General features: G+C 40.9%; 1 protein-coding gene across 3 annotated transcripts in view; it reads left to right on the top strand.

The window, feature by feature from the left end:
- The window catches only part of DCLK1 (doublecortin like kinase 1), a 1,175,807-nt gene that overhangs the window by 1,077,388 nt on the left and 71,740 nt on the right, over positions 1–26,679 (top strand). For all 3 annotated transcript variants that reach the window (XM_085621707.1, XM_085621706.1, XM_085621708.1), the window contains exons 12-15: positions 13,410–13,543; positions 20,057–20,134; positions 21,300–21,396; positions 25,937–26,017. In XM_085621707.1, coding sequence (XP_085477833.1) covers positions 13,410–13,543; positions 20,057–20,134; positions 21,300–21,396; positions 25,937–26,017 — 390 coding nt within the window. The remainder of the gene's footprint in view (positions 1–13,409; positions 13,544–20,056; positions 20,135–21,299; positions 21,397–25,936; positions 26,018–26,679) is intronic.

Below are 26,679 nucleotides of genomic sequence, written 5' to 3'. Positions count from 1 at the left end.
ACAGATGCAGAAGCAATTTTTCAAAGGAATACTTCAAATAAATCTATGTACACAGTGATTTACGTATCACCTACTGAATGCACATGGAACATTATCTAACAAATTTTATATAGCGTGAACTCGCCCGTGCGCTATACATGTGCACCAGTTGCATTACAGAAAAGAAATACGTCGGCTCACTGCAGTGGTGATCGAGTTTCACTGGTAGAACCAGCTTGTGGTCCTCGGGCTGTGGTCGAGTCAAACAAGTTCCAGAAGGAAATTCCAGATGACAATTGAGGAGCACGAGAGGCAGCGGTTAATGGTGGTCTTTGTCAAGAATATAGACTTCTGTCTGTCACAAACTCCCGTTCACCTCACACAGCATTCACTGGACAATGGCGGGTGCTACTCGCTAATGACAGTGCACCGCGCTCTGTTTGTGTTTTATTTTTTGTTTAACTTTGAAACTGAGAGTGGTGCCGCTTCACAGACACCCCGCACAGATTATTTATATATTTCCTAACTTTAACACTGAGCGCGGTGTCCTTGAAGCGGCGCCGCGCTCAGTGGTAAAGTTAAGAAATATATAAATAACCCGAGCACGTTGTCCGTGAAGCGGCGCCGCGCTCAGTTTCAAACTTAAACAAAAAAACAAACAGAGTGTGGTGCACTGTCATTGTCCAGTTAGTGCTGTGTGGGCAAGCACCACCATTCTCCCACATTGTTTAGTAAGGAAAATAGTGCTCACAAACTAATTAAAGCATCCCGTATAACTCCGCCAGTAAACGATCCAATCCCAGTGGGCGGGGCCAAAAGGAGACAAGGCGGCAACAAGGAGGGACTAAGAAGCCTCCTATACAATCAGAAGCCAGCATTTTGCATGGAAGATGACGCTATCCAATTAAAAAGATGGGCGGGGCTTCAACTCCGCCTCCAAGAGCTTCGGAATCTTTATTGATTCCAAGAAGCTCTCAAATGCAGAGATCAGCGCATGCGCGCTGCTATCGCCAGCAGAGACCTAAAAACAAAGTTATTGAATGTGGGGAGTTTCTTTTCTGCCAAAAAGCTAATGAGGTTATGAATGTTTGCCACTGGTTCCTTATTAAATTGATACATCACAGTGCGCCTGAAGCAGGTACCACAAAAGGACATCCGTGGGTTCATCAGGTGAGCATATATCCTATAGATGGTCTTTGGAACACTGTGAATGTACCAATTAGGCTGAGTTAATAAGACAGGCATATTCAGATGAGTCTCTGGGAGAACACCATGCCTGACAGGCTAACCTCATTAATCACCAATGAGTCCCCATTAGCGTGAAATGTAAAAGTACTTCTTCTGAAAGGTGTAACTCTCTTTCAGCCTTAGATGCTGTATTTTGTGACATCTTTTGCAAACTTGGCCAAGGCTGAAGGTAGGATAGTACTGAAATGGAAAATAACATGACACTCTGGGAAATAGGGCCAGTAAGGGGCTACTCTCCAAATAATTGCCTAGTGGTCTGACTAAGAGGTAATTGGTGATGATTATTTACATATCTATGAAGTAGTTTTGGGATATTTTTGCTAAAATTTGTGTGGACACTTGCATGGCATATACAGAACAACACATAGCATCTAATTACTATACAATGCTCTGAAAGACCGCCCATGCAAATGTTAGTAAATAAAAACCTGATTAGTGCGGTTATTGTGCAGAACTTGAGGGGTCCATCTCCACCATTTTCTCCATAGTGAAATGAACTGGGTTCAATGGAAGATGCAATATTGTGACCACATAGTTAACAGAACATTAAAATGAGACCGGGGATCCATGCTTTTTAGGTCTTGGCTGCGGGCAGATTTAGATGTCTGTTGGACAGACCCGTTGCTTCTAGTATGCAAAAAGTAGGCTTTGGGTTAGCCTCTGGCTCATGATTGGACAGGACTGTTTTCTATCTTACTTCAAGAGGTATGTGTAATTCACATAGTTTGCTTTGCATACTTACATAATATTTCAGAAACATTAGGCGAAATGAAAATTCTTCATTTTGTGCTATATTTTAGCTGGAAGTGCTTCCTCAGATTTATTTTTCACGGGAGGACTCATCTAAAAATGCACTATAAACAACAGTTTGTCGCTTTCTGTTGTTCCCGGGTGTTTCTCGTAAATTTTTGGAGTGAATGGTGCTATTCGCTGTAAATTTTAAAGTGAATGGTGCATAATTACGCCAAGTGGTGTAATGGCATAATTTCAGGATTTCCACGTCACAAGCGTAACATGAAATTCCTGAAATTATGTTAATTACGTAGAGATAATTAAAATTTTGACCAGGGCTAGTCACTTCCCTCCCCTTGATTCAATAGCTTTCCTCCTACCTATTCTTCTGATTGCCCCACTCAGGAGCATTTCTGTGTCAAAGTGTTCTGATTGGGCGAGTTATATTCTTTTCCGGCATAAATAAGGCTGTCTTTATTAGGTCTAGACTAAATATGTTGCTATCCTTATGCTGTCCCATAAAAATGCATACATCCTGTAAGAAAGTGGGTTATTAGGATGTAGGTCCTTCACAAGTAATAATTCTGCAACTGTCCTTCTCCTGGGAATCCTGTTCCTCATTGTACCACTTGACTCTCTCAGGGTATCAAGGCAGAGCAGTCCAAGGTCTACTCAGATGAGTTGGTGGGGTCCAGTATCCCAGCCCTCAGGCACACAACAAACATCATCCATTAAATAATTGTCCAGTCAGTGCTTTTACTAATGAAAAATAAAGTACATTAGCTCGCACACACACGGCGCTGCGGCTAGGGCGACTAACTTCGGAATCTGGGGATCACGGTTCGATCCCTGGCACCGGCGGCAGATTAGCTCAGCACCATGTGACTCTGGGCAATAGCTTGCTTAATCTTCCCGACAGCCCCCAGCGCCTAGAGACCCTTACGGGTGATTGTTCACGCTTTAAAAATGTGGATTATATTATTAATACTACACTTACATTGATAAATATATACAAGATGGCAGGTGCAAATACCTATCATGAAACAATCCTAACAGTTCACATTCCTAGCAAGCCCTGAACCATGAGATATAGTCCCCACAGACACTAGACAAAATATAATGGGGTGTAGTTTTCAAAAGACAGGTCAATTGACAGGTCTATCATCACATTAATTGAAGATGAAATGTGTCACGAAAAATAAGTGTAGCACCCTTAAGACTATTAAGGATGGAATTATTTTATAATTACATTAATCAATAGCTGTAATTGTCCACTGCAATTGTTGTTTTGCTGCTCTCCCTCCTTACAAAGGTCCTGTCTCCTGTCTGGACACCTGGCACTTCTCCTTGTTTCCGGGGCCTTCCTCAGTAGCAACAATGGACACAGTTCACTCCAGCCTGTACCCCCCATGTCCCATGCCATCATTTGGACACTTTTAGAACATCTTGGCTAGTTGAAGTCATTGAACCCCTTCTTATGGATGTCACACTCCTGCAGGACCAGTCCTCTCCAGCGTCCTCCCCAGCATTTATTTCCCTCTACTGTCCCCAGAGGGTGTAGGAGGACCTGCACCACTTGCCCTGGAAAAGCAAGTCTTAGTTCCTGAGGGCCAACTGTAATCAGAAATCCCTGAGCCCGTCGTTGCTGTGGGGTCAGGTGTTTCACATCCTCCAGATGGGCATTCCCCTAGCATCACTTACCTCAGGTACAGACTGTTCTCTCAAGTCTCTCTCTTTCCATGGCTTTTTTAAGTAGTTCTGGAACGTTCCAAAAGCCAGGCATCACTGCTCAATTCTAGAGTGGCACATCATCACTCTACCCTGTCCAAACCCTCCTCCATGGTATTTTGGGACATTTCAGAATGGCAACTGTAAGTGATCTGATGAGAGACCTTCTCTGAGAGCTTAAGCCCCGCCACAGCTGTGTGGCCCATTCCCTCAAAACCTCAAAGGGGATAGCCCCTCATGTTTATTGTCTCCAGAAGTCTGGCACCCTTCTTTGGTTTTTGTGGGGTTGTGAATTCCCAGCCCAGGTGCAGTGTAAAATATAATATCTCTTGCAGATTCGGTCTCTATCCCAGGCCCATTTTCTGGTAAATGGCTCTATTGTGTGGGAAGGCCTTCAATTCTCCAACTAGCCACAGAGTACTTAACTTGGTCTGGTAGGGTGAACAAAGGCCTGGAATCTAATTAGAAGTAGAGTTAGAAAAATAAAACACATCCTCAAGTGCAAGAAGAAGTGAGATTTGACAAAAGTGATATTGAATCTGCTGTTAAGGTCCATTGTTTTCCATATGATCAATGTGTCTCACTAGTCTCCAATTCTAACTATGGCAGAGCTGTACTTTCGTGGATAATTTTTCTCATAGTGCATAAAGGACTATTGCCATCATTGAGCCTCACTACCTCAGTCTCATTCACTGTAAATTCTGCTGAAATGGATTGAGAGTGTTAATTGCCTGTGAATTGTTTTTAAGATAAGGTCTGCTGCATAGCTAAGTACTGGACTAGTTGCACATGAAGACGTGTGGGGGCTGAGCATTTGTAACTACCATCTAACCCAGTCTGGTATCAGTGCACAGGTAGCCTGTCGCAAAAGGGACCCTTCAGGGATTCGTGCTGGCCTAATGTAGGCCTTAAAACGTGAGTGGGCATTTATAGTGTAAGTCTATGGCACTGAACTGATAGTGTGATAACTTTATTAACCAGGTAGTCTGAAAAGTAACAAAATCCAGGGGAATCAAATGAGGTAGAACCCATTTCTCACACATACAGAGAGACCTTAAAATCAACCCTCTTTATCCATTGGGCTGCTCAAATGTCACTCGAATTATGCTTCCTCCCACCATAGCACAAGTACGCCCACTTCTCTGAATGACTGCATTTTGCTTATGCACATGTATACATATACCTAAAATGATTTCCAAGGTTAGAAACTTGAATGGACTTTTTTGTATGATTGCCTGCTAGTACATATGTATAGCAGAGTATCACCACCTATTTCAAAAACGATCAAGAAATTCATTGAAAACTTAAATATTGACTCATCATCATAAACCAGCTTAGGAATATTTATTTATCCTATAAACATAAGCACAAATCATAAGAGTAGCAAAAGTATATATGTACATTCTTATGTTGAAACGCACCCCTCAACTTTGTGAAGGACATTTGAATCAGCCACTTGCGTAACGAAAAGTGCGGGGGCCTCCCTGCACGGTACGTAGAGGGGCCCCCTCCAGGCTCAATCAGGAGCTCTCCGGCCACAGTGCAGTGCCGAGGGGGCCCCTTGGAGCTAGGACCCCCCCCCCCGCATCGCGGGGGCTGCGGGGGCCTGTGTTACGCCCTTGGAATCAGCTGCATCTGTCTTGAGACAGCATCCATTAACCACTTGACAAACAGCAGCTTTGTGAAAGACGAGATCTTTGCATCTGATTCTAGAGGGACATCTAGTAATGACCTGAGGTACTGCAGGTTTTTGTAATTCTTTGCCAGTCGCAAGAAAAATCGTATTAAAAATGTAACATGACTTTTCATCAAATATCTGTATTGGTTTGTTAAACTGATATTGACATTTTGCTTCTTCTTACCACAGCACACAGCATAGGGCAGCATAGCAGTGCAGGTACAGCCATAGGCAGAATTTACCACAAGCAACTGTAGTTTACTGGCACGCACGTATAGTGCCAGTGAGCCAAAAAACACTTTTCTAGGCATAAGGTCATCACACATGTTCCACAGTTATCAAAAAGTGTATTGAACGTTGGCATATTGACTCATCAAATACCAGATTTGGTATATACATTTATCCTATAGAAAACAAGCACAAATCATGAAACTATCAAAAGTATATATGCAGATGTAGTTGCTGAGGCCATACCACCACTGCTCTGTGAAGTAAATTTCAAGGAACTGAAACCAATCTGAAATGGACATTTTTGGATGACTTGAGGTACTGCGGTTTTGTGAAGACTTCAATTAGTTGGATCTGGCTCAAGTGAGGTATCGAGCAATGTCTTGTGTCACTGCAGCCTTGTAAAGACTTTTCTTGCAGTTGTTTTTTACTCGAGAGGAATATCTAGTAATGACTTGAAGTAATGCAGCTTTGAGAAAAACTTCATAAGCATTTTCTTTTCACTTGAGAGAATCTTCTACTAAAGTCTTGAAGGACTGCAGGTTTGTTAAAGAATTCAAACTATAAATTCAGATTTGGCCTGGGCAAAATGTAAATTATGCCTGCATAAATTGTCTATTTTCAAGAATTTCACGTTAAGCTTGTTAAGCGAAATTCTCGAGATTTTGTTATTACGCTTCTTCGCGTAATTAGATGCCGTTTGCACTGAAAAATTTCAGCAAATGCACGGGATCAACAGAACGTGAGCTGCTGTTGCTGTCTGTGCTTTATTTAAATGAGTCCTTCTGCGAAAAATCGACACAAGGATGTATTCAAGCTAAATTATTGATCAAAATGATGGATTTGTATTTCACATAATTACGCATCATTTCCTGTAATTTTGCTGAAATTTCACGCATTTACACAAAAGCAAACTATGGGAACTTCACACAAACCTACTTCTGACTCAAGAGGGACATCTAGTAAGGACTTGAGGTGCTGTAGCTATGCGAAAGCTGGACCTGTTGACTTTCTAATGCTTATTTTCATTTTTTTAAAGAGCACTCCATGGGAATGCATGTCTCTCTTCCCTTATTTTCACAGTTTTTTTAAACATTTGATTTACTAGTGTAACATGGCCTTCCAGCATCTTAAATCAGTAAATTAAAAATGCCCACCTGCGCTTCGATGCTTGCACACGCGTTACAATGAATGTGTATGTGCATGCTCCAGGATGCTTATGTGCATCACAAAGCATGCAGGAGCAACAGCAAACATCTTAAATGGGGCAGTGGCTAGGGGCGCGCGGTCCGCCTCGGGTAGCACGAGATTTTGGGGTGGCGGCCTCCCCCTTGCTATCACCTGCCGTCTCAGGGGTGCAACACCAAGCCCTACCCCCTGCCCCCCACTGCTCAATGCGTTTGCCGCGGGGCAGCAAAAGGAAGACTGCCCGCCAGCATCCCCCCCCCCCCCCCGGTCTTCACTGCAGGCACTGCGGGGCGGCAAAAGCAGAGACCGCCACGGGCACCCATAGGGCTAGCTACGCCACTGAAATGGCGTCTATTTAATAGAAAATCCGTTCCAAGATTGCCAGCACAGCCATCTTAATGCGTGAAATTAGAAAGCAAGTTTGGCAAAGCATAAAGCTCCACATTTCCAAGCAAGGACATGTTAGATTTACATTGTTTGTATTTCGAAGCAGCTGAGTCAGAAAAATGTAATTTAATTTGACCAGTAAAAAGTGAAAGGACACCAAAATGTTTTAAATTAATTATTTTCTTTTAGGAATGAGGTCAATATTGAAACTGCAATATGTACAGTAATTAACACTAATAAATAAAGTCAACTGTATGACGAGACAATTATGATTACAGTAAGATCAACAGCATTCCCAAAGCTGAAGTGAATAGATTTTTCGTCCCCATTATATTCAACTGCACTCTATCTTAAATGTTACTAGTGTAACTGGTGGAATCAAGTTCAGATTTGAACATTTAAGCACAGATATTAGCAACTAATCCCTCTTGTGAGGAACTTGCTTGCCTGGCAGAGGCAAGAGGAGAGGGCAGCGCATGATTGACAGAGAGGAAAAAAGAGAAAGAATGAGTAAGAGGGAACTAGAGAGGGAGTTTGTGAGACAGAGGGAAGAGAGAGAAAGTGTGTGTGAGAGAGAGCGAGAGTGAAGTAAAGATAAAAGTAACCCTACAGTAACCAAGTAACAACCTTTTTTCTCCAAAGGTTGTAAATTGGGCCTGTTTTGATTATCTTATATTATTTTTGCATCAAGTTCCACAAGGCCCTGGGAAAGATCACTTCTTCCTTTTTCGGATGTACTGGAAATTATTTTTCTTAAAATGACTGGGTGCCTAATTTACCAAGCTTTTGCCACGAGTAGGTGTAATTATTATTGTAGTACTACGGATTTACCCCTGAATTCCATGAGTAAGCAAAGATTACTGTTCGTTTACTTATGGAATTCATAAGTAAGCCAGGAGTACTCCAAGAGAAACTCATACTTATTAAAAGCAAAATCTTTGTGAACTATACCCAATGTTTTGTACGTGTAAGTATTATTTCGTTAAATGTGCCCAATTTCCAACAGAATGTAAAAATTTTAGTGTAAAGCTCAAGAATTAATCAGACTATAATATTCCACTCTGTAATAACATACGTTAAGGCTGAGATTTACTAACACTCTGTCCTTGGTATGTGAATATTTTTATTTTTATTTCTTTCTATTACGTTTGCATTGTTACTAAAAACCATTGCGATACAAGTTCCAGTTAAGTATGTGTTACTTTTGTATGCAAAATCTGCTCAAAGCACTATGGCAGTATTTACTTTCCATAACAAATCAGGATTTGAAAATTGATGAATGTAATACAAAGCAGCGATATGCTTTACTTTGCACTCCTTTGCATCAAGGGAGCATTCTATTGATGGTACATTGTGATCCCAAGCCACCGCCAATGGGTTCTGAGGCGAATCCCTCTCTACTAAATATTGTAGATCGGAATTTGCAACAAAATCTAACACCTCCGTGAGGCACGCTTAATAGAAGAGAAATCTAATTATTAAAATACATTTCTTCATACTTTTCAAACTTACCATATGTGCTGCATATTGTGAAAAGCACTATTCTATTCACCAGTTTTATAAAGCGCATGCCTACCCGAACATCGGGCTTCCCGGGAATATTGGACAAGTTGAACAGAGTGAATTATAGTGGCTAAAAGAAAGATTAGGTAAAAAGATAGACTTTTCTTTCTTTCCGCAAACTCATGAAATTGTCCTCCATTTTAAGGCTTGTAGCCAGAGTGTTCCAAAGATTGAGTGTGATTTAGGTAAAAGACTGATCTCCACTCCTAGCTCTCTTGAATCTTGAGACAAGAAGCAGCTCAATGTTGTTTGACCTTGGGTCCCTATTGGCACAGTATGAGGTGGCCAAGTGCTGAAGAACAAATGAACCTGTGGTGTGCTTTGTCCGATGTAAGATGCTTAGGGCCTCATTTATGAGAAGTGGCGCATCGCTGCGTGAAAGCAGCGATGTGCCACTTCTCAGTGCGCCATTCTTTGCGATACCAATGATGCGTCATATTTACAATATGGCACATCATGTCGCAAGGAAGGACAGATACGTCAGTATAACTGACGTATCTGTCAGCGCAAAAAATGGTGCATTGCTGGAGTTGTGTCAGAAGCCTGACTCAATGCCAGCAATGTTCCTTTCACATGGGGCAAGCCCCATGTGAAAGGGCCTGCGTCAGCCTTACGCCTGCCATGAGGCAGGCGTAAAGTTATGACGCATTGGCGGCATAGAAGTGTCGTAGTGAAATCTCATAGATTTCATTGCAACACTTCTATTGTATCTGATGCAGGTATAATGTAGCGCAGGGCTTTACAAGGTGACGCATCTACCTAGATGTGTCACCTTGTAAATATGTCGCAACATGGCGCATTTTGTACGCCGCAGCAGGGTCACGAAAAGAGATTCAATGGCGGCGCAAAACAGCCGCACATGCTCATAAATAAGCCCCTTAGTGCCTTAAATTGTACTCTGCAACTTATGGACAGCCACTGAAGAGCTTTGAGCACAACACCTGCTGACTGTGTTCTCGGAATACCCAACAGTATTCAGGCAATAGCGTTCTGAATGATTTGGAGTTTTTTTGTCACTGACTTTGGACTAAAGAGAGTTGCCCCAGTCAAGGTGAGAAAGGATCAGACCTTGAATCACGATTCTATGTGACTCCACCAGGGCTATTTCAGAACCTTTCTCAGGGCTCTCAGGAGGCTGAAACAGCTCCCGGCCACCTTTTTCACTTGGAAGGCCATGGAAAGCTGTTTGTCCAGGGACATCTCTAGGCTCTTTACTTCCAATATGGGATATGGACGTTCTCCCAGGGAACGTAGCCATATGATCTGATCCCAGAGCGTTGGACCTAATTCTTTTTGTTATTCAACTTCAGGCAGCTGAGTGCCATCCACTCAGACACCTGTTGAGGCAACTGTTGAGTCTTAAGAAAGTGGAGTCTATATCTGGCAAAAGCATGATGATCAGCTGGGTATCGTCCACGTAGGATACCATCTTAAAACCAAAGGAGCAGATGATATCTGATAGTGAGTGGACATAAATGTTAAAAAGTGTGGGGCTCAGGGACAAGCCCTGCAGAACTCCACAATTCAGCTGATGGCTGGATGAAAGGAAAGGTGCCTTGCTAACCTAAAAGCTATGTTTATCTAGGAATGAAGCAAGGCACCTTAGGGCCTTCTCTGTAATACCTACTTCTTACAGTCGATGAAGAAGAATGGGATAGGAAACTGTATTAAAGGCCACTGATCTGCCCTGGTCCATGATCATTTTGAGATCGTCTGTGGCCCTTAAAAGAACTGTCTCTGTGCTGCAGCCTAAATGGAAACCTGTCTGGGTAGGATGAAGAGTTTTGTTGGTTTCCAAGGGATCGGTAATGTACCTATTGATTATTTTCTCTAGAATTTTACTAACTACAGATAGTATGGAGATGGGTCTATAGTTTCATATTCTCTCAGGATCTAAGTTAGGCTTCTTTAGCAGCGGGCGGGAGGTGGTGTGTTTCTATTCATCCAGCAATGTACAGTTCTTCAGGGAAAGATTGAGAGTAGAGAGCATCACACTGCCCCCCTCGCCCCCCTCAATAGAAAATCAACTGGAGCAGGGTCAAGCGGTGATCCCGACTTCACTGAAGTTGCCACAGCCCCTTTGGTCAATTTCAGGAAAGTGGAGAGTACTGATTTGCTGTTATTGTTTCTTGGTCTTCTTGCTATATTATCCATATAGTCTGTTGAGCCTTAACGGGTGTCATAAATGTCCCTCCCTTTCCCAAGAAAGTGGTTCGCAAGAGATTCTCACCGTACTAAGCTTTGATTTTGTGCTGAACAGAAAGAACACCCACTTGGACTATGGTGCAGGCATGTGTTCATTGGCCTTGGATGTCTAATGTCCGCCAGCATTGAGGGAGGAGGAAAGCAGCTCTTATCTTAGTAGATATGACACTGTTTTTCACTCTCCCTTTGATGCATCTCAGCACAGCAACTTTGGCTGATGTGCTGCTTTGTGTCATATTTTAGTAAGCCCCCTCTACCCCTCCCAAGTGTCTAACACTTTTGTATTAAATACATCCATAATTCAATCCATAAGTAGATTCTTAGTTAAATATCTTCTACCTTGGTTTCAAGTGAGGTATGAACGCTTAGCTGCACATGTGTAAACTAGCAGTGATATCAGTTCAAATCCAAAGCAGGGGAGATCTGTAGTTCACATTGTGACCTCAGTTTATACCTCATACTCTTTCTAGATCTATTCAGTTCAGCAATTGTCTTTATCCTCCAACTGGTTTCTAATGTCCATATGCGATTTGCACTATAGGGAGATATTCTGGCTCACTAAAACCACCATAGATTAGCTTCATAAACTGTAAACAATTATTTCCAATTCATAAAAAGCTATTTCAATCCGAATTCTATTTTTTTTAATTCCTGTTTTTCGGACTGTGTGAAAATTAGTATTTTGTTGTTATTTATAAGATTGGTAATTACGTCAGGTGGTTCTCATTTGCGCTAATGTTTCAGTTACCTGTTTAGCAGTGGTGCATATCTGATGTACCTACATGTATTCCCTCTCCTACACGTGATTACAGTCAATTAAATGCATTATACACCATTCTACTTTTAATGGCATATGATATTTCCATTGGAAATAGATTACCAAAGCATGTGCTAGGCATGCGTTATCCATTTGATAGCTTATGCATTTCTAGGATCTAGAGGCAAATCTCATGAAGCGTAGCTGAAGACAGGAAAGACTTGCAATGCTGTATTCTCAACAGATAATCTGCTTGATGCTTGCTTTTGCTCTATTAGATGAACTACTATTCTGTTTGAGTTATTTAGCTAGAATAGCTCTATATAGTGGCTCAGGTGCAGTCAGAAATGTATAAAATGTATAACTTTTATTAAGTAAGTGGTCTAGAATTTCCTCCATTCTTAAATCTTTACATTGTCTTCCCAAACAAAAATGTTGACTGTTCAAGGAACTGTGCCTTATTCCAAAGCCCTGCATTGTACTGTTTAAATTTCTAAAGCACGCTCTTTGTTCTGTATGCCCCTCAAGAACACTTTGCTCTAGTTCAGCCCATCTACTGCTGGTTTGTAGCCGTAGACAACTTGCATTGAAGGTCGTGCCATTTCGGTCTTAACAGCCAAGGCTTGGAACTTGCTTCCTTTGGTTTGCAATCTACTAGCAGTGTAGATAAATTCTGTAATCTCAGAAAGCATTTCTTCTCTACAAATCAGTAAATTTCGCCGACTGCACTAAGTAATTGTATCCTTGGGTATTTGCTTGCTGGGTCAGTGCTTAATTTCTTAACACAACAAGTGCCGGTGCCCAAAGCTCTGCTCACAAACCAGTGCTTTTAAATGTTGATGCACTGAATACCAAGGCTGCGTGGTCTTGAATCAACCTCTTGGCTCTTCCATTCACTAGCAGACAATCCCTTGGTTCTTAATTTCTTACTTTGCGATGGTTTTTCCATCTTATTTTTATTACTTCATTCCCATTTTTGTGTTTTTCCCTCTCTTGGTCACCTACCAAAATATGTTACAGACAATTTAAACCAGACTGCCAGAATGTGCCAGAACTAGAATGAATAGGAACCCGTAAACCCACCCTCTAGGACTCCACAGTCATCCACTCACACTCGATTGGACAACAATCATAACTCTCCATCACTCAGGGTACAGGGGACAAAACTGTGGACCTCCCTGTATCAGGGCCAGAGGGCAGAACAAAAACACATGTGCTGTGCGGCATTTACCAAAGCAAAACTGTGCAGAACTGTTTGGCAGAAGCCTGGCCAAGGGCAATGCCAGATGAGTGCCAGATAGTGAACTCTCCTCTCTTAAATCTTTCTTGTTTTGCTTATATCCTCCTGCGGACCGGTACACTTTAATGTTGCTGCAGCACAACGTGGGGTGTTGTGTACAACTTCTAAATAAACAAATATTGGTAACCAGCGGCCAGCGCCAGTACAGTACTCCATCTCTGTTGGCAATAGGGGCATACGCAGCCATTACCCACAATCGAGTTGTCTATTAATACGCAGCATGTTAGAAATTAAATTTTAAAGAATGTGGGAATATTTGAATCTCATTGGAAGGTTGTTTATGAACAATGTGCTACGTTATGTTTTTCTGCAGCCTGCTGATGCATCATTTTCAGTTGTGTCCTTCTGTCTGCTTGCAGAATGGCAGAATGTTTGCTGGCACTTTATATTTTCTTAAAACTGTTTTGCGGTTTTAGGTCTATGAGCACCAAGATGGCAGCAAGTCCTTAAAGCTGGGAGACTTCGGGCTGGCGACAATAGTGGATGGGCCTCTTTACACCGTCTGTGGGACCCCGACATATGTTGCCCCTGAAATCATCGCCGAAACTGGGTAATGCATTTTCATTCTCCATCCTCTTGAAATCTTAATTTCCCACTTATTGATAAAAATTAAACATAAAAAATAATTATTAATAACCTAGTGGTACTTATATGCTGCAACGATAATAACAAATCGAGGTGCAGATTTATTAACTTTTCATGCAACGCAGCATCGAAAGTGCTGCGTTGCATACATTCGATGCTGCGTTGCATACACCAGAGAGATCAGAACAGTGTCATATTTACTAAGCTTAGCTGTGCTTTATAAATCCTAATTGATTGATTGATTGATTGATTTTCCTCTCTCCCTGCACTGGCACAATTTAGGCTACCCATGCACATTTATTTGCAAATTAGTGCAAGGCTGTGTGAGTACTATCAAGCATAGGTTTTGTGCTGGAAGGAAACTCTTCCAAAACAAAAATTATGCTTTCATGCTTTTCCCGCTTTGCATGTGTGCTGTATAGTGCAGCACACATGCAAAGTTGGCAAACTGTAAAGAGTTTTAAAGCTTGCTTCTCCTCGAAGAGGCATAGTTTGTTGTTGCAATTCCTTGTCTGACAATTGACAGTAGAGAGGGATTTGTGTCAAAATGTAACACCCATGTACCGCCCATGCTACTCCCCCTGGACGCAAAGAAGCACAACGTTTTGACTACTTTAGGTAATTTTACAACACAGATCATGATGTGTGCTGGAAAGTAACTTCCACCACAACAATTAGTGCTTCATATGTATACCGTGTGTGAAGTAAACCCAAAAACAAAGTGTTAGTAAATATGGGCCTGTATAGTTCTGTCCAATAAAAGTCTACTTATCAAAGGTCTTTTACAATTTTATAACTGAAAAGATTGCCTTATTCTTTCTGTTGTACAGTATTGCTATCTCTATTTCTCACAAATTATGACTTAACTTCTCATTGTAAGCATACCTGCATGACCACCTTCTGTTTGTGGCGCCTGTATCTACTGATACATGCAGCATTCCCCGCCTTCGAGGGCTACATTTGTGCTTTATAAAAACCATAACTAAGTAAACAAATACAAGAACTGGATGGGATTGCCTACTCATGGATGTCAGTTAAGAGTCACAGTTGCTACACCTGGCTTGCCCCTGCGACCCCTGGCACTGCACTTGCGACCCCTGGACTCAGGCAGCACCAGGACATTTTCTTAGGAAAATAAAAGCAACTTTGGAATTCCAGCAGCAGTTACTGCACACTTTTCTTGCTGGGGAAACTTGAAACTTGCTACTGTTTCAATTTGTTCCATCAGTTAAAGCAAGGGCTTGCTAAAGTGTTGCCTAGCAACACACCTTTCAAGGCATCCTAGGCCCAAAGAGCCACTAGGCAAGAACATATTTTATCTGCAGGCTCTGGACTGAACTTGGCAGCACTGAAAGAAGTTATCATAAAGTTATCAAGACTCCTGCCAGTACCCTGTGCTGGTCATCCTGTGCTGCTGCACACCAGCTGTTCATTTGGACCTGTGTGCTGTGCTGTCAATAGCCTTGCAAACAGTCTCAGTAGGTGCTTTCTGTTTTTAATTTAAAATAGCGGCTAGGATTTGAGATTGCTAATATGTGACATGTTCATGTCTTCAATGTGTGTTGGTGTGTCATGTAATTGCCTTGTGTGTGCCACTGAGAGTAAAACTAAGCAGTGATACATTGGTAATGCTTTTATGCAATTTGAAACCACATGTTGCTTTCTAGGCCTTGTAGTGTTTCTTTTTTACATGAGTTGTAGGATTAGAAACCCTGAATTTGCTGAAAGTGTGTCACATTCAGTATACATAACATATTGTTACTATTGTGTGAGGCCAAGCAGTAACGGTGATGATTCCCAGGGGAGTGTGGGCGGTGTTGCATTATCATCTACTTACAAGCAAATGTAATAATGTGCGTGATGGCACCTCTTCCAAATAATAGCTTATTTGGTAAAGTTTCTGTGGGAGTAAGACTAAACAGAGTACGGGGTCAGATGTACAAAGCGTTTTGCGGCTGCCAAGCTTGAGATTTACAAAATCAGTTTTTGACTGCATATTGGCCTTTTGTTTTGTAGTAAACCCATTTTGCGATTAGATAAGTGGTTACTGAATCACAAAGTGGGTTTAGAAATACATAACAAATCGTTTTTTGGAAGGGGCGTGTTTAAGGCGTCCCTTCAAAATTGTAACTCAAATCTGGTCACAAAACATTGAAAAGATACCAATGCCCGAGTTGGGGTGGTGACACATTTGCAAAAGGGAACAGATCCCCTTGGGATGTTAAAAAAAGTTAGTGGAGCAATGACAGTGGTGCAAGGGACCATTCCCTACATTTTTTTTTTGTTAAACGTAGTCCTGTTATCTTTACGTAAAACAGACTGCATTTAAAAAAAACTTTTAAAAAAAAAGAGAGAACATTAATAGCACCTATCTTTCAGAAGTTTCATTTGATGTTTTACATCAGTAAATAGTGCCTGATGGAGGCTGATCCTGAGACATGACACATGATGCTGCCGTATGGCCGAAGTAATTGGTTGTGCATGGTTATAGGCTGTATATTTTAAAAATAAAGTGCAAAGGCATTGGAACATTTTGCCGCTAGAAACATAGACATTCCCAGCTAGTTGTACTGTTGATTCACCTTTATTTAATTTTCTATTTCCTTACAGTGTTTTAATGTAATACATAATTACTACCCATTTACATACTGAAACTTTAACAAAGAAAATGTAAACTGATGGAGAAATAAAAACTTTGCATCTACACATCTCACAAATATATCACACAGGCTGAATAAGTAATTTTAACAAAAGGACAATCATTTGGAATTCTTTCATGCTTTTGTCATCCAAAAAGACAAATTGTAGAGGGTAGGAGCTTATCACAACTCATATATAACAAGTTTCACTGGCCAGGCACACATCATTTGTGACCCAAATGTACCCTTGGTGAAAATCGATGTAGGCTGGGGGAAGAATGAGCCTATTTTGTGTGTTTGGTTTCCATTTACAGATCGTTTTTGGCACCAATACCTGCATCATTTCCAGATTATTGATTGTGATGTAACTTCATAATCATCCTCCCTCAAATATTGTGTGTGGGAAAGTATAATTTGTCAAATCTGCCAGACTCACCCCCTTACTCTAGCTTTTGTGATGAATCCTGCATATCATCTTACATTTTTCCTTGGAGAAAAGTATTTTTTGAACAAGTTGAATAATATTTAATGTTGCCATAGGGGTTGATGTCTGGTCCATCGTCTGATTGTGTATTGAACCAGAGTTATATCTTGATATGGTATCATTCAAAAACCATGTAACTGAATGGTTACATTCAGTTTCATATGGTTTATTTTGCCCTTGCCGTGTATGTAGTAGTGATCTCATATTAGGTTATGAATTTCATTAGCAGTTGCATAGGCCCAGCCCCCCCAGCCTTACCTGCGACCAGTCCTCTGATCTATCAAGACTCTTGCGGACATGACTCCAGTTATTCAAGGCACCCCCTGTGCCTTTCTCCCTCTCGTGTGCTCTCTCTTTCTCACCTTGATATCTCTCTCTCTTTCTCTGTCACTTTTGTGCTACTTCTCTCATACTTTGTGCCTTTTCCCTTGCTCTTTTGTGCTTTTTTCACACTCTTTCTGTGACTTTTTCTGCCTTTTCTCTCACTCTTTTTGCCTTTTCTCTCACTCTTTCTATGACTTCTTGTGGCTTTCACTCACTCTTCGTGCCTTTTCTCTTGCTCTTTCTGCTATTTTGTGTGCCTTTTAACTCACTCTTTGTGTCTTTTCTCTCCATCTCCTTCAATGCCCCTTCCCTGCCCTCTTTGCACCCTATTCCTCCTCCACACACTCCTTACATGTTCCTCGCACCTTGCTCTGTCCCTGCCATCATACTCCTTCTCAGCCCGCCCACCTCCTGTGCGCTCTGCTCTCTTCCCTGGCCTACCTAATGGCAACTGCAACACAGACGCACAGCAGACATGTGCATTGTGAGCGCCACTGGTGCACTAATGGCAAACCCATATGTGCCTGTCTGTGCCTGGAACATGCTCAACACCAGTAACCTTGGTCTCACCTCCATGCTGAACAGTTCCATCTACCTGTCCGGAACCATGAAAACATGCAGCCGTCAGCATCCTCCTAAAGGAACTCTCGGGCCGACCTGACCAAACTCATCAATTACCAACTAATATCTCTCTTCTCCTACCCAGCCAAAGTCTTGGAAAAAGCCATTAACTAGCACTTCTCCAACCACCTCGCCAAACACCAGCTTCTCAACACCACACAATCAAGATTTAGACCCAACCACAGCACGGAAACCACCCTCATAGCAGCAACGGATGACATCGGGATGATCCTCGACAAGGGGGGAAAACTGCAGCACTCATCCTTCTAGACCTATCAGCAGCTTTCAACACTTCTCCCATCCTAATCTGACAACTCCATGAAGCAGGCTTCCAGAGACATGCACTCAAATGGATCTGCCCCTTCTTCACTGGAAGAGCCCAAACCAACAGCGTGTCTCTCTACTTCTCTGAAGCACAAGATATAATGTTTGGAGTCCCGCTGGGCTCCTTGCTCAGCACCATACTCTTTAACATCTACATATCTTCTCTGGTCAATGTCATACAAGGCCACAACATAAACATCCTCACTTATGCCGATGACACACAACTGATACTTGCCCTGTCGAACAAAACACCTAACGCCAGGAGCATGTTCACCAATGCTTGACCAAAGTAGCCACCTGGATGAAATCCAATTGCCTCGAACTGAATTCGGACAAGACTGAAATGGTGGTTTTCAGGAAAAAGACCTTGCCACGGTACTTCACCTGGTGCCCCACATGACCTTGGACCCACCCCCAGACCAATCTCACGAGACATCTCAGAATCATCACAGACAACAAACTGGACATGGCAGCCAAAGTCAATGCAGTGGTCACATCCTGCTTCAACATCCTAAGTATGCTGAAGACAATCTTCAAGTGACAACCAGACAACACCAGGAAAATGATCACCTAAGACCTCATCACCAGCAGACTAGACTATGGGAACACCCTGTACCCAGCTCACACAAAAACTTCAGACCATCGAAAACGCAGAAGCCAGACTAGTCCTTTACCTCCCACGCTGAGCCTGCATCACACCACACCTTAATGAACTCCACTTGCTCCCGATACAAAAGCGCACACAGTTCAAACTCCTCACCCACATCTACAAAGCACTCCACAACACAGGCCTCGCTTGCCTGAACAGCAGCATTTACTTCTACCAACCTCTTGGACACTTCAGCTCTGCCAAAAACACACATCCCAGGCATAGAGCAGGGGGACGTGCTGCTCAGACCTGGCTCCTAAAAACTGCAATGACCTGGCTCCTAAAAACTGGAATGACTTCCTGCAAAAGGTCAGATCGTCCTCCTCTCTTCTTCTTGACTTTCACAAGAAGTTGACGACCTGGCTTTTTCTAGTAAGCATAAACATCTACTTAAACGGTTCATCCCATACGTCATGTTCAGACCCAACAAGGGCTAACACAAGACACAAGGGACAAAGTAACTCTATACTTTTCTGTATAAATATAGCACCTCTTGCTATCAGTAGTTAGAGGGAACCAAGACTTCCAGGCCGACATACTGACCAGAGATGCTGAGACTCCTGCATGCAGTCGCTCCAGCTGACAGTGGTCTAACCATCCCTTGCGGGGTGTCCAACTCGAGACCAGGACAAGGTCCCACTCTTTCTCTTTGCTAAGGTAATGGGGTTCGACTAAATCCTAGTGGGATTCTTGGCTCTTTCGCACCAACTCACATGCTAGGTACACTTAGGCACATCTAGACAGGCATCGTAGGAGTATGCGCTTTATTTTATAAATGCATTTTATATTCATGTACATGTTCATGACTATTGCAAAATGGTAGAACTGTACTATTCCTTTTTATTCACTGTACTGCTGATCATATATCTCTGCTACTGTTTAACAGTTGTCGCAGCACAAATATTTTACACTAGAAGAACAATTGTTCAATAAATTCTTATTGTAAACATGCTCGACTGTTTCTTCTGTGTAACTTTCTGAGACCAAATGAACAAGCACGAGTGACTGGGCGAAAAGTAGTACATTGTTTCCACGAGTCTGAGGAATCAGGGTTGTTGTGTTCTGAGGTTGCAAAAAACTAATCTCTCTGATAAAAAAGAGATTCTAGTGGTGCTGTGAGCATAGCTAATGCAAACAAGGCTAACATACGCGATGGGGGTGCCCAGAATCAGTCTGCCACCAGGGCCACAGTGTATGTTATCCAAAAGCGCAGGTCCTGCAGGAGTACTAGAAGAACTACACTACACCCTCTAGGGCTGGCCTCACACACCTACCAAGCACCTGGATACCCTCAAGAATGAATAGCTTGCTATAAAAACACCGTTATCATAACATAACATAAAATATAACATTCTTTATAGTATGTATGCCATGTTCTAGCTCCTAAAATCCTCCCAATGTACCAGCTTTAACCCACAGTATGTGGTTTATTTACAGGTATGGCCTGAAAGTGGACATCTGGGCAGCTGGTGTTATCACATACATCCTGCTCTGTGGCTTTCCTCCATTTCGTGGGTATGTAGCATGTGCGTCTTACAGGCCAATGTGCATCTTGATAGTCTTGTCTCTCTCAGTTGTCATTTGCTGTCGTGCTTTGTTAATGTTACTGTATGAAAATATAATTTTCCCCTAAACTCTGTTATTTGATTGGTCTTTTCAATATTCCTCACTGATGCCCCCCTTTGTGTCACTGTGCCACATGTCTTCAACTACAAGGAGCATGTAGCCTTAAAGAGGATCTCTACTGCCTTTGATGCACAGACTCGAGATTGTGGGATGTCAATGTTAAAGGAAAGAGCATGAAACAAGAATGATTAAAAAAGTATTCAACCAGGCTATTGTGTTTTAAATATTGTCCAACCCAAAAAAATATTGCATCCCTTAATATTGTGAAGGTAAGTAAACATATGTGAGTATGGATTTAGGGGCCGATTCACAGAACTAACTTAAGACAAAATCCTAAACTTACTACTTTTGGTATTCACAGAAGTTAGGATTTTGTCTTAAGTTTGTCTTAAGACAAACTTAAGACAGACTTAAGACAAACTTAAGACAAACTTAAGACAGACTTAAGACAGACTTAAGACAAACTTAAGACAAAATCCTAACTTAAGTCTGTCTTAAGTCTGTCTTAAGACTGTCTTAAGTCTGTCTTAAGTCTGCTTTAAGTCTGTCTTAAATCTGTCTTAAGTCTGTCTTAAGTCTGTCTTAAGTCTGTCTTAAGACAAACTTAAGACAAAATCCTAACTTCTGTGAATTCCAAAAGTAGTAAGTTTAGGATTTTGTCTTAACTTAGTTCTGTGAATCTTGCCCACTGTTTTTAACTCCACGTATATGTATCATGACACATACACACACACACACACATATACACATATATCACTGAAAAGAACAAAAGTTAAAGTGACAGTTATAGGTAGGTGAAAATGGCAGTTAAAACATACCGTATTAAACAAACAAAACCACTGATATTCACCATTTATAGTTATCTCAAGTAACCATAACTCATACCCTAAAGTAACTATAACTTGCGCCTTTCTTTTTTACTTTTTGTCAGGATGGAGGACTGAGTCTCCGAGTCCTAATAACACACATTATTTAGAGTAACTGTACTGGACGGGATAGACTGATTGATTGGTGCCTTCCGTTGCCTTCATGTTTTGTGAATTTGTTTTTGCAGAAGTGGAGATGACCAAGAGGTGCTTTTTGATCAGATTCTGATGGGCCAGATGGATTTCCCGTCGCCTTACTGGGACAATGTTTCTGACACTGCAAAGGTATTGCCTAGAATAAAAATTCAATGGACGACTTGTTTCTCCTATATTTTTGAAGATGAGTGAGTGAAATGCAGATGAATTTGGAACTGTAACAGAACATAAAGAGTCTTCCTTCTTCTTCAATTAAACAGTTACACCTGATTGATACCGCAGTATTTTGAGGACGACCAGACTTCACCATAAAGGCAGTAACTAGATCACAGTTAGAGTAGAATTATGCTTCAATATTACAAGCGAATATAAATCCCCATCCATCTTTCTCTTGAGTGGGAATGTGCGATTGACAAAGTATTAATGTTACTGGAGCAACCTATGATAGCATTTAACTGAGTAAAGGCAATACATAGTTCCCAGTGTATTTTCATAATGTGACCTGTAGTTATGGTGACCACCTCTCAATTAAACCTCCCCAGTTAATGCCTTTTTCCTAATGTAATTTAATGTCTATTACTAATGTCATTTACATTCCGAGAACAGGGGGCTAAAATAACATTAAAGAACAAACAATATAACGGACAAAGCAGATCTTACAAAGCAGACATTGTGCAACCAATGCTAGTTCCCTTAGTATCCAAAATACAGAACAACATCTTCAGCTTGAAGTGTCTACTATTGTAGGATCATGTTATTTTGTTGTAGCATTGCTAAGAATACTTCTGAATCAGTGTCTTGCTAGTGACTAGCCTGCTCCTAAGTAAATTAGTATCAGAAGAATGGTTGTAATTATTAGGAATGTGCATGGATAAAGAGTGCAAAAACAAGCATACTGGCAGAATACAATTGTACTGTTCAAGTATGCAATAGCAAAAAAAATTATATTCATCATTAGCTGTGTTGTAAATTATTCGTATTATCTTAAATACCTCTAACTATAACTAACGACCACATAGAAACATTATCAAATGAAGCCAGGCCCTTGAAACAATCAAAGGAATCGGGTAGCTGATTCGTTTGTATGTGTCACATACAAACAAACCAGCTACCCAATTGTTGTTTGTTATAGTTTTGGAAACATGTACATTTCTTTGTGTGCTGTCTATAAAAATGTAATGTACTTTATTGTTTTTCTTTGTTCCGTTGTTCAGGTGGGACACATTGCACATCATGCACTTGTATTTAAAATAATACAAATAATTTTCAACGCAACTAATATATGACAAAGAATTTTCCCTCACCCATTTCAACTCTGTGATAACCATGGTCTGGGGACTGAGAAATAATTTCTCCCTCCCCAAACTTTTAAATGTCTCCTTGATGTACGCAATTGAAGGAATCTTAGATGCATGGTCAAGTAATAAACAGTTCTTAAGAACCAACCTGTTCAAGTGAGATTCAGTCCTCTTCCAGACCTTACTCCAGCATAGCAGAGGCCTCAGGGCAATCTTGTCACAAAGATACTATACCCCTAGTTCTTTAATGCATGCAAACTGATGGGGTACTACGAAGTAGGCTCAGCTACTGCCTTAAAAACATGATTTCAACGGGCTGCAAATGTTTGGTCCCTAGAAATCACTGCTGTATATGACATTAGAAATAAACTTTGCCTTGTAAATCTTTGTTAAAGCTTGGTGTGGTCTACTCCTTAGTCTATGGACAAAACTAGATATGACTGCATTCGCCTTAATAAACTCCTCTTTCTTGCTAGCAGTCAGGGGTTTCCAGGTCATGCTGGTGTAAAAAAGACAGATAGGGAAAAACCGTAACTATAGACAGGGTGTGATTAAACATCCGAAATGTTTTTTTTCTGGTTGAAGGGGGCCCACCACCATAACAAAAGATTCACTAAAATTCACAGAAAGATCCAGACTATCCATAAAAGCTACAAATTTGTTCAACAGCAACTGTAGACCAACTGCTGTCTTGGCCATCAGGACTGCATCGTCTGCCTATAGCAAAACCAGAGGTGAGCACGTACCTGTGTTTGGGCGGTCAGCCTTAGCAGTAAATAGAACTTGCTCTAGCCCATTTATGTAGAGGGTGAACAATAAATAGGCAAGGATACACCCTTGTTGAACCCCCTTACTAGTTCTAAATAAAATGGGTACATCCATAGTCCTTATGTAACTGACAGATTCTGTAGTATTTGTGTGTAAATCTCTCAAGAAATTAACAATGTCCAGGTCCACCCCTATAGATAAATCTTACTCCATAATTTGTCTTGATAGGCCCTATCAAAAGCAGACGTATGGTCCATAAAGACCAGGTGAATCGATTCGGACCGGGCTACTGTATACTTATTGATAATCATATATAGGTTCAGGCAATTGTTTATTGTTGATCTGCATAGCCTGAAACCATATTGCAGCTCAGAGATTATGTTATTCTCATCTGCCCACAATGATAACCTATCCAATAGCACCCCCACAAAACCTTAAAAACAGAGTCAATCAAAGATATCGGTCTATAGCATTGTGGATTGTTTTTGTCCCATTTCTTAAATACAGGGACTGTTACGGAGGTAGTCCAAGAGGACAGAGAGCCCTTTCTAACTGCTGCATTTAAAACCAATGTCAGAGCTGGTCCCCAAATCTCAATATCACCAATGAACAAGTCAGGGGGTATTCCATCACGCCCTGGGTCCTTATTTCTTGACAAAGCTAAACGTCCCTTATTGACTTCATCTAATTTTAGTACGAGATTAGACTTCTCTACTATAGGTGAGCCCAGTTTATTATTTACCAGAATAGGCATACACTTCTAACTGAATAGCAGTAATCTGGTGGCATATAACTGGACAATTTCCATGTGCAAAAACACCTGATCAATTACACGCCAAAACAGGGTGCTGTCTTTACTTACACTTGCTTGCACTAAGTCATCCCAAGCTATATCTCTAATGATGGTGTTACGCTTTTTTAGTTCAAATTTGTAAGACCTCCATCAAGCTATAATGCACTCCTTGTCTCTAGATACATATTTTAAAGCTTCCTTTAAACTTCGTAATGCCTTGGAGCAATCCTGGTCAAACCATTTTAGATCAAATGAATTGGTATTAACAGCAGATATGTTAAGTAAAACTGTCACCTCATGAGTAATACCCTCAATTGCAGCTAGGATCTCCCCATTAGTAGAGTACAAATCCAGACTTTTAAAGAGCTCTTGCATACAACCAGAGAAAAGGAATGCTTAAAACACTTAGACTCCGCATGTGACCACCTAAGGCGCTTGCCTTGATTTATTGGAGAATATACTCCCTGTAACCCCGGCCGACTTCTAATTAGAGAACTCAACCCACTTAATGAGAGAGAGAGAGAGGATTATGGTCACTAAACAGGCTATGGAGTATACCAAAATTAGAAATCAACATGAAAAGGGATGCCGATACAAAAATATATTTAATTATTGAGGCACAATCCCTACTCGTAAAAGTTGGTATAGTGTATGAATTTGTAGAATTTTCCAATTTGTCCAAGGAAAAGACAAGGTTATAGCTATTTAAGATTGCATTAAGTTCTGAGCCCTCCCTGGTATGGTCCATACGTAATCCATCTACCACATTGCATTTAAACATGTGGTTAGTTGAATCAAGAGGGCTCTCACATAAATGCATGATAAAATCTCCTGCAACAATAAAATTATCCGGACCATGCTTTTTGTCTCTTAATGTGTCTATAACAGAAATTAATATGGCAAGATTAGAAGATTTACAGAATTTAGTAAACTCTTTGAAACAAAGCAAATAACAATGTTATGATATTGAAGGTTGAACACTCAGTTGCATTAACATTTTCACTGACGTTCTACCAAAATATAGATGTTTTAAATATTGGTTTGCTAAAATATTGTATCCAGAGTATCGACTTCCAAGATAACATAAAATTAAGTATATAAAGTAAGCATAATTTGATATTCTTTAGTCTACCCTATATACCTTGAATACATGTATATCTTCAAGGTATGTAGATGTGGAGTTAAAAATAGTAAATCTGTACTTAACTATATGTATTTACCTTCAGAATATTGTGGCAGTCAATATTCTGGACTCAGTATTTTGACAGGGTAATTTTCTGTCATTGCGCAATATATTATGCAATAATTCTGTGAAAAAGGTTGGTAAAACATATTCAAATGCTTTCTTTACAGCACTGATTTAGAGATGGGTACTAATAAAATATCCACAGATTTCTACAGGATGTGTAAAGCCATTGGTGGAATTTCCTGCACCTTTATTTCCTTATGGTGGCGGATTCCCATCAAAACTTTTTCCTGAAATTGGAGAATTTTCTATTACTACCCAAATCTTTTTTCTAAATTCTTTGCTTGATTGCCTGTTAGTTTTCTACACTTTTCATATTCTAACTCTGTGCAACATGTTTATGTTCTTACGAATTAGTGAACTTGACATATGCACCCGCAGAATGACTACACATATATAATGTGTTAATTAATTATCTGCAGTGATTTACCAGGCACTAAAGATGGTTAACTAGGGTTTGATAAAAATGATTCATGTCACCTGGAGGAGTGCATTGTTTAAGAAAGCAGAGAGCTTGCCTTCAAATGCCAGTGTCTTAACGTGAATTCTCATGCCCATTTACAGGAACTGATCACTATGATGCTTCAGGTAGACGTCAACCAGCGATTCTCGGCCTTGCAAGTGCTTGAACACCCCTGGGTTATCGTAAGTAGCTCATTGGTCACTGGTGATTAGTGTTTGGCATGTTTTAATTGTCTGGCTTGACAGCACAACTGTTGGCAGACAATTATTTGAGCATTACTAGAGAGCTGTTTTGACTCCACCCACGTGTTCAGAGCCAGGAGTACATGTTTTGATTGGGCAGAACTTGTGTGCTTCCATAAAAAAGTTCTTGCCCTACACACAGCTGTGATCATTTTGTTTATTTATTCAGCAGCTTGAGCTTGACCTTTCAGGGGCACATACATAACATTGTAATGCTATTAAAGTTCCTTAGATAACAAGATCATTTGTGTTGTTTTTTCTCTGGCAATAGCACAAGTGGGAGAAGGGCAGTCATTAACCTACGTGAAATTATAGGTCTGGTTTGACAGTGCAACTGTTACCTGACCTTTTAACCCACACTAATATTATACCAGGGCTCTTTGCCTCCCAAAAAATACATATGCATTCACATGCTTTTGACTTGTAATACTTTGCATTGCCGTAAAACATTCTTCTAAAGTTGAACCTATTGGCATTGCCAATGCTTGTTAAATATCTTGGTCCTCCTCATGACTTTCATGGTGTTCACTATGGAACATGAGCACTTAATGGTTATTCACAATGAGTGGGTGATCTACAGATGTGCTCCATGTGAGCAAATG

This window comes from Triturus cristatus, chromosome 8 (genome assembly GCF_964204655.1).
Source record: "Triturus cristatus chromosome 8, aTriCri1.1, whole genome shotgun sequence".
In the NCBI taxonomy this organism is placed as follows: Eukaryota; Metazoa; Chordata; class Amphibia; order Caudata; family Salamandridae; genus Triturus; species Triturus cristatus.
The sequence above is the reverse complement of the archived record's forward strand: the minus strand, read 5'-3'. Positions and strand labels throughout refer to the sequence as shown.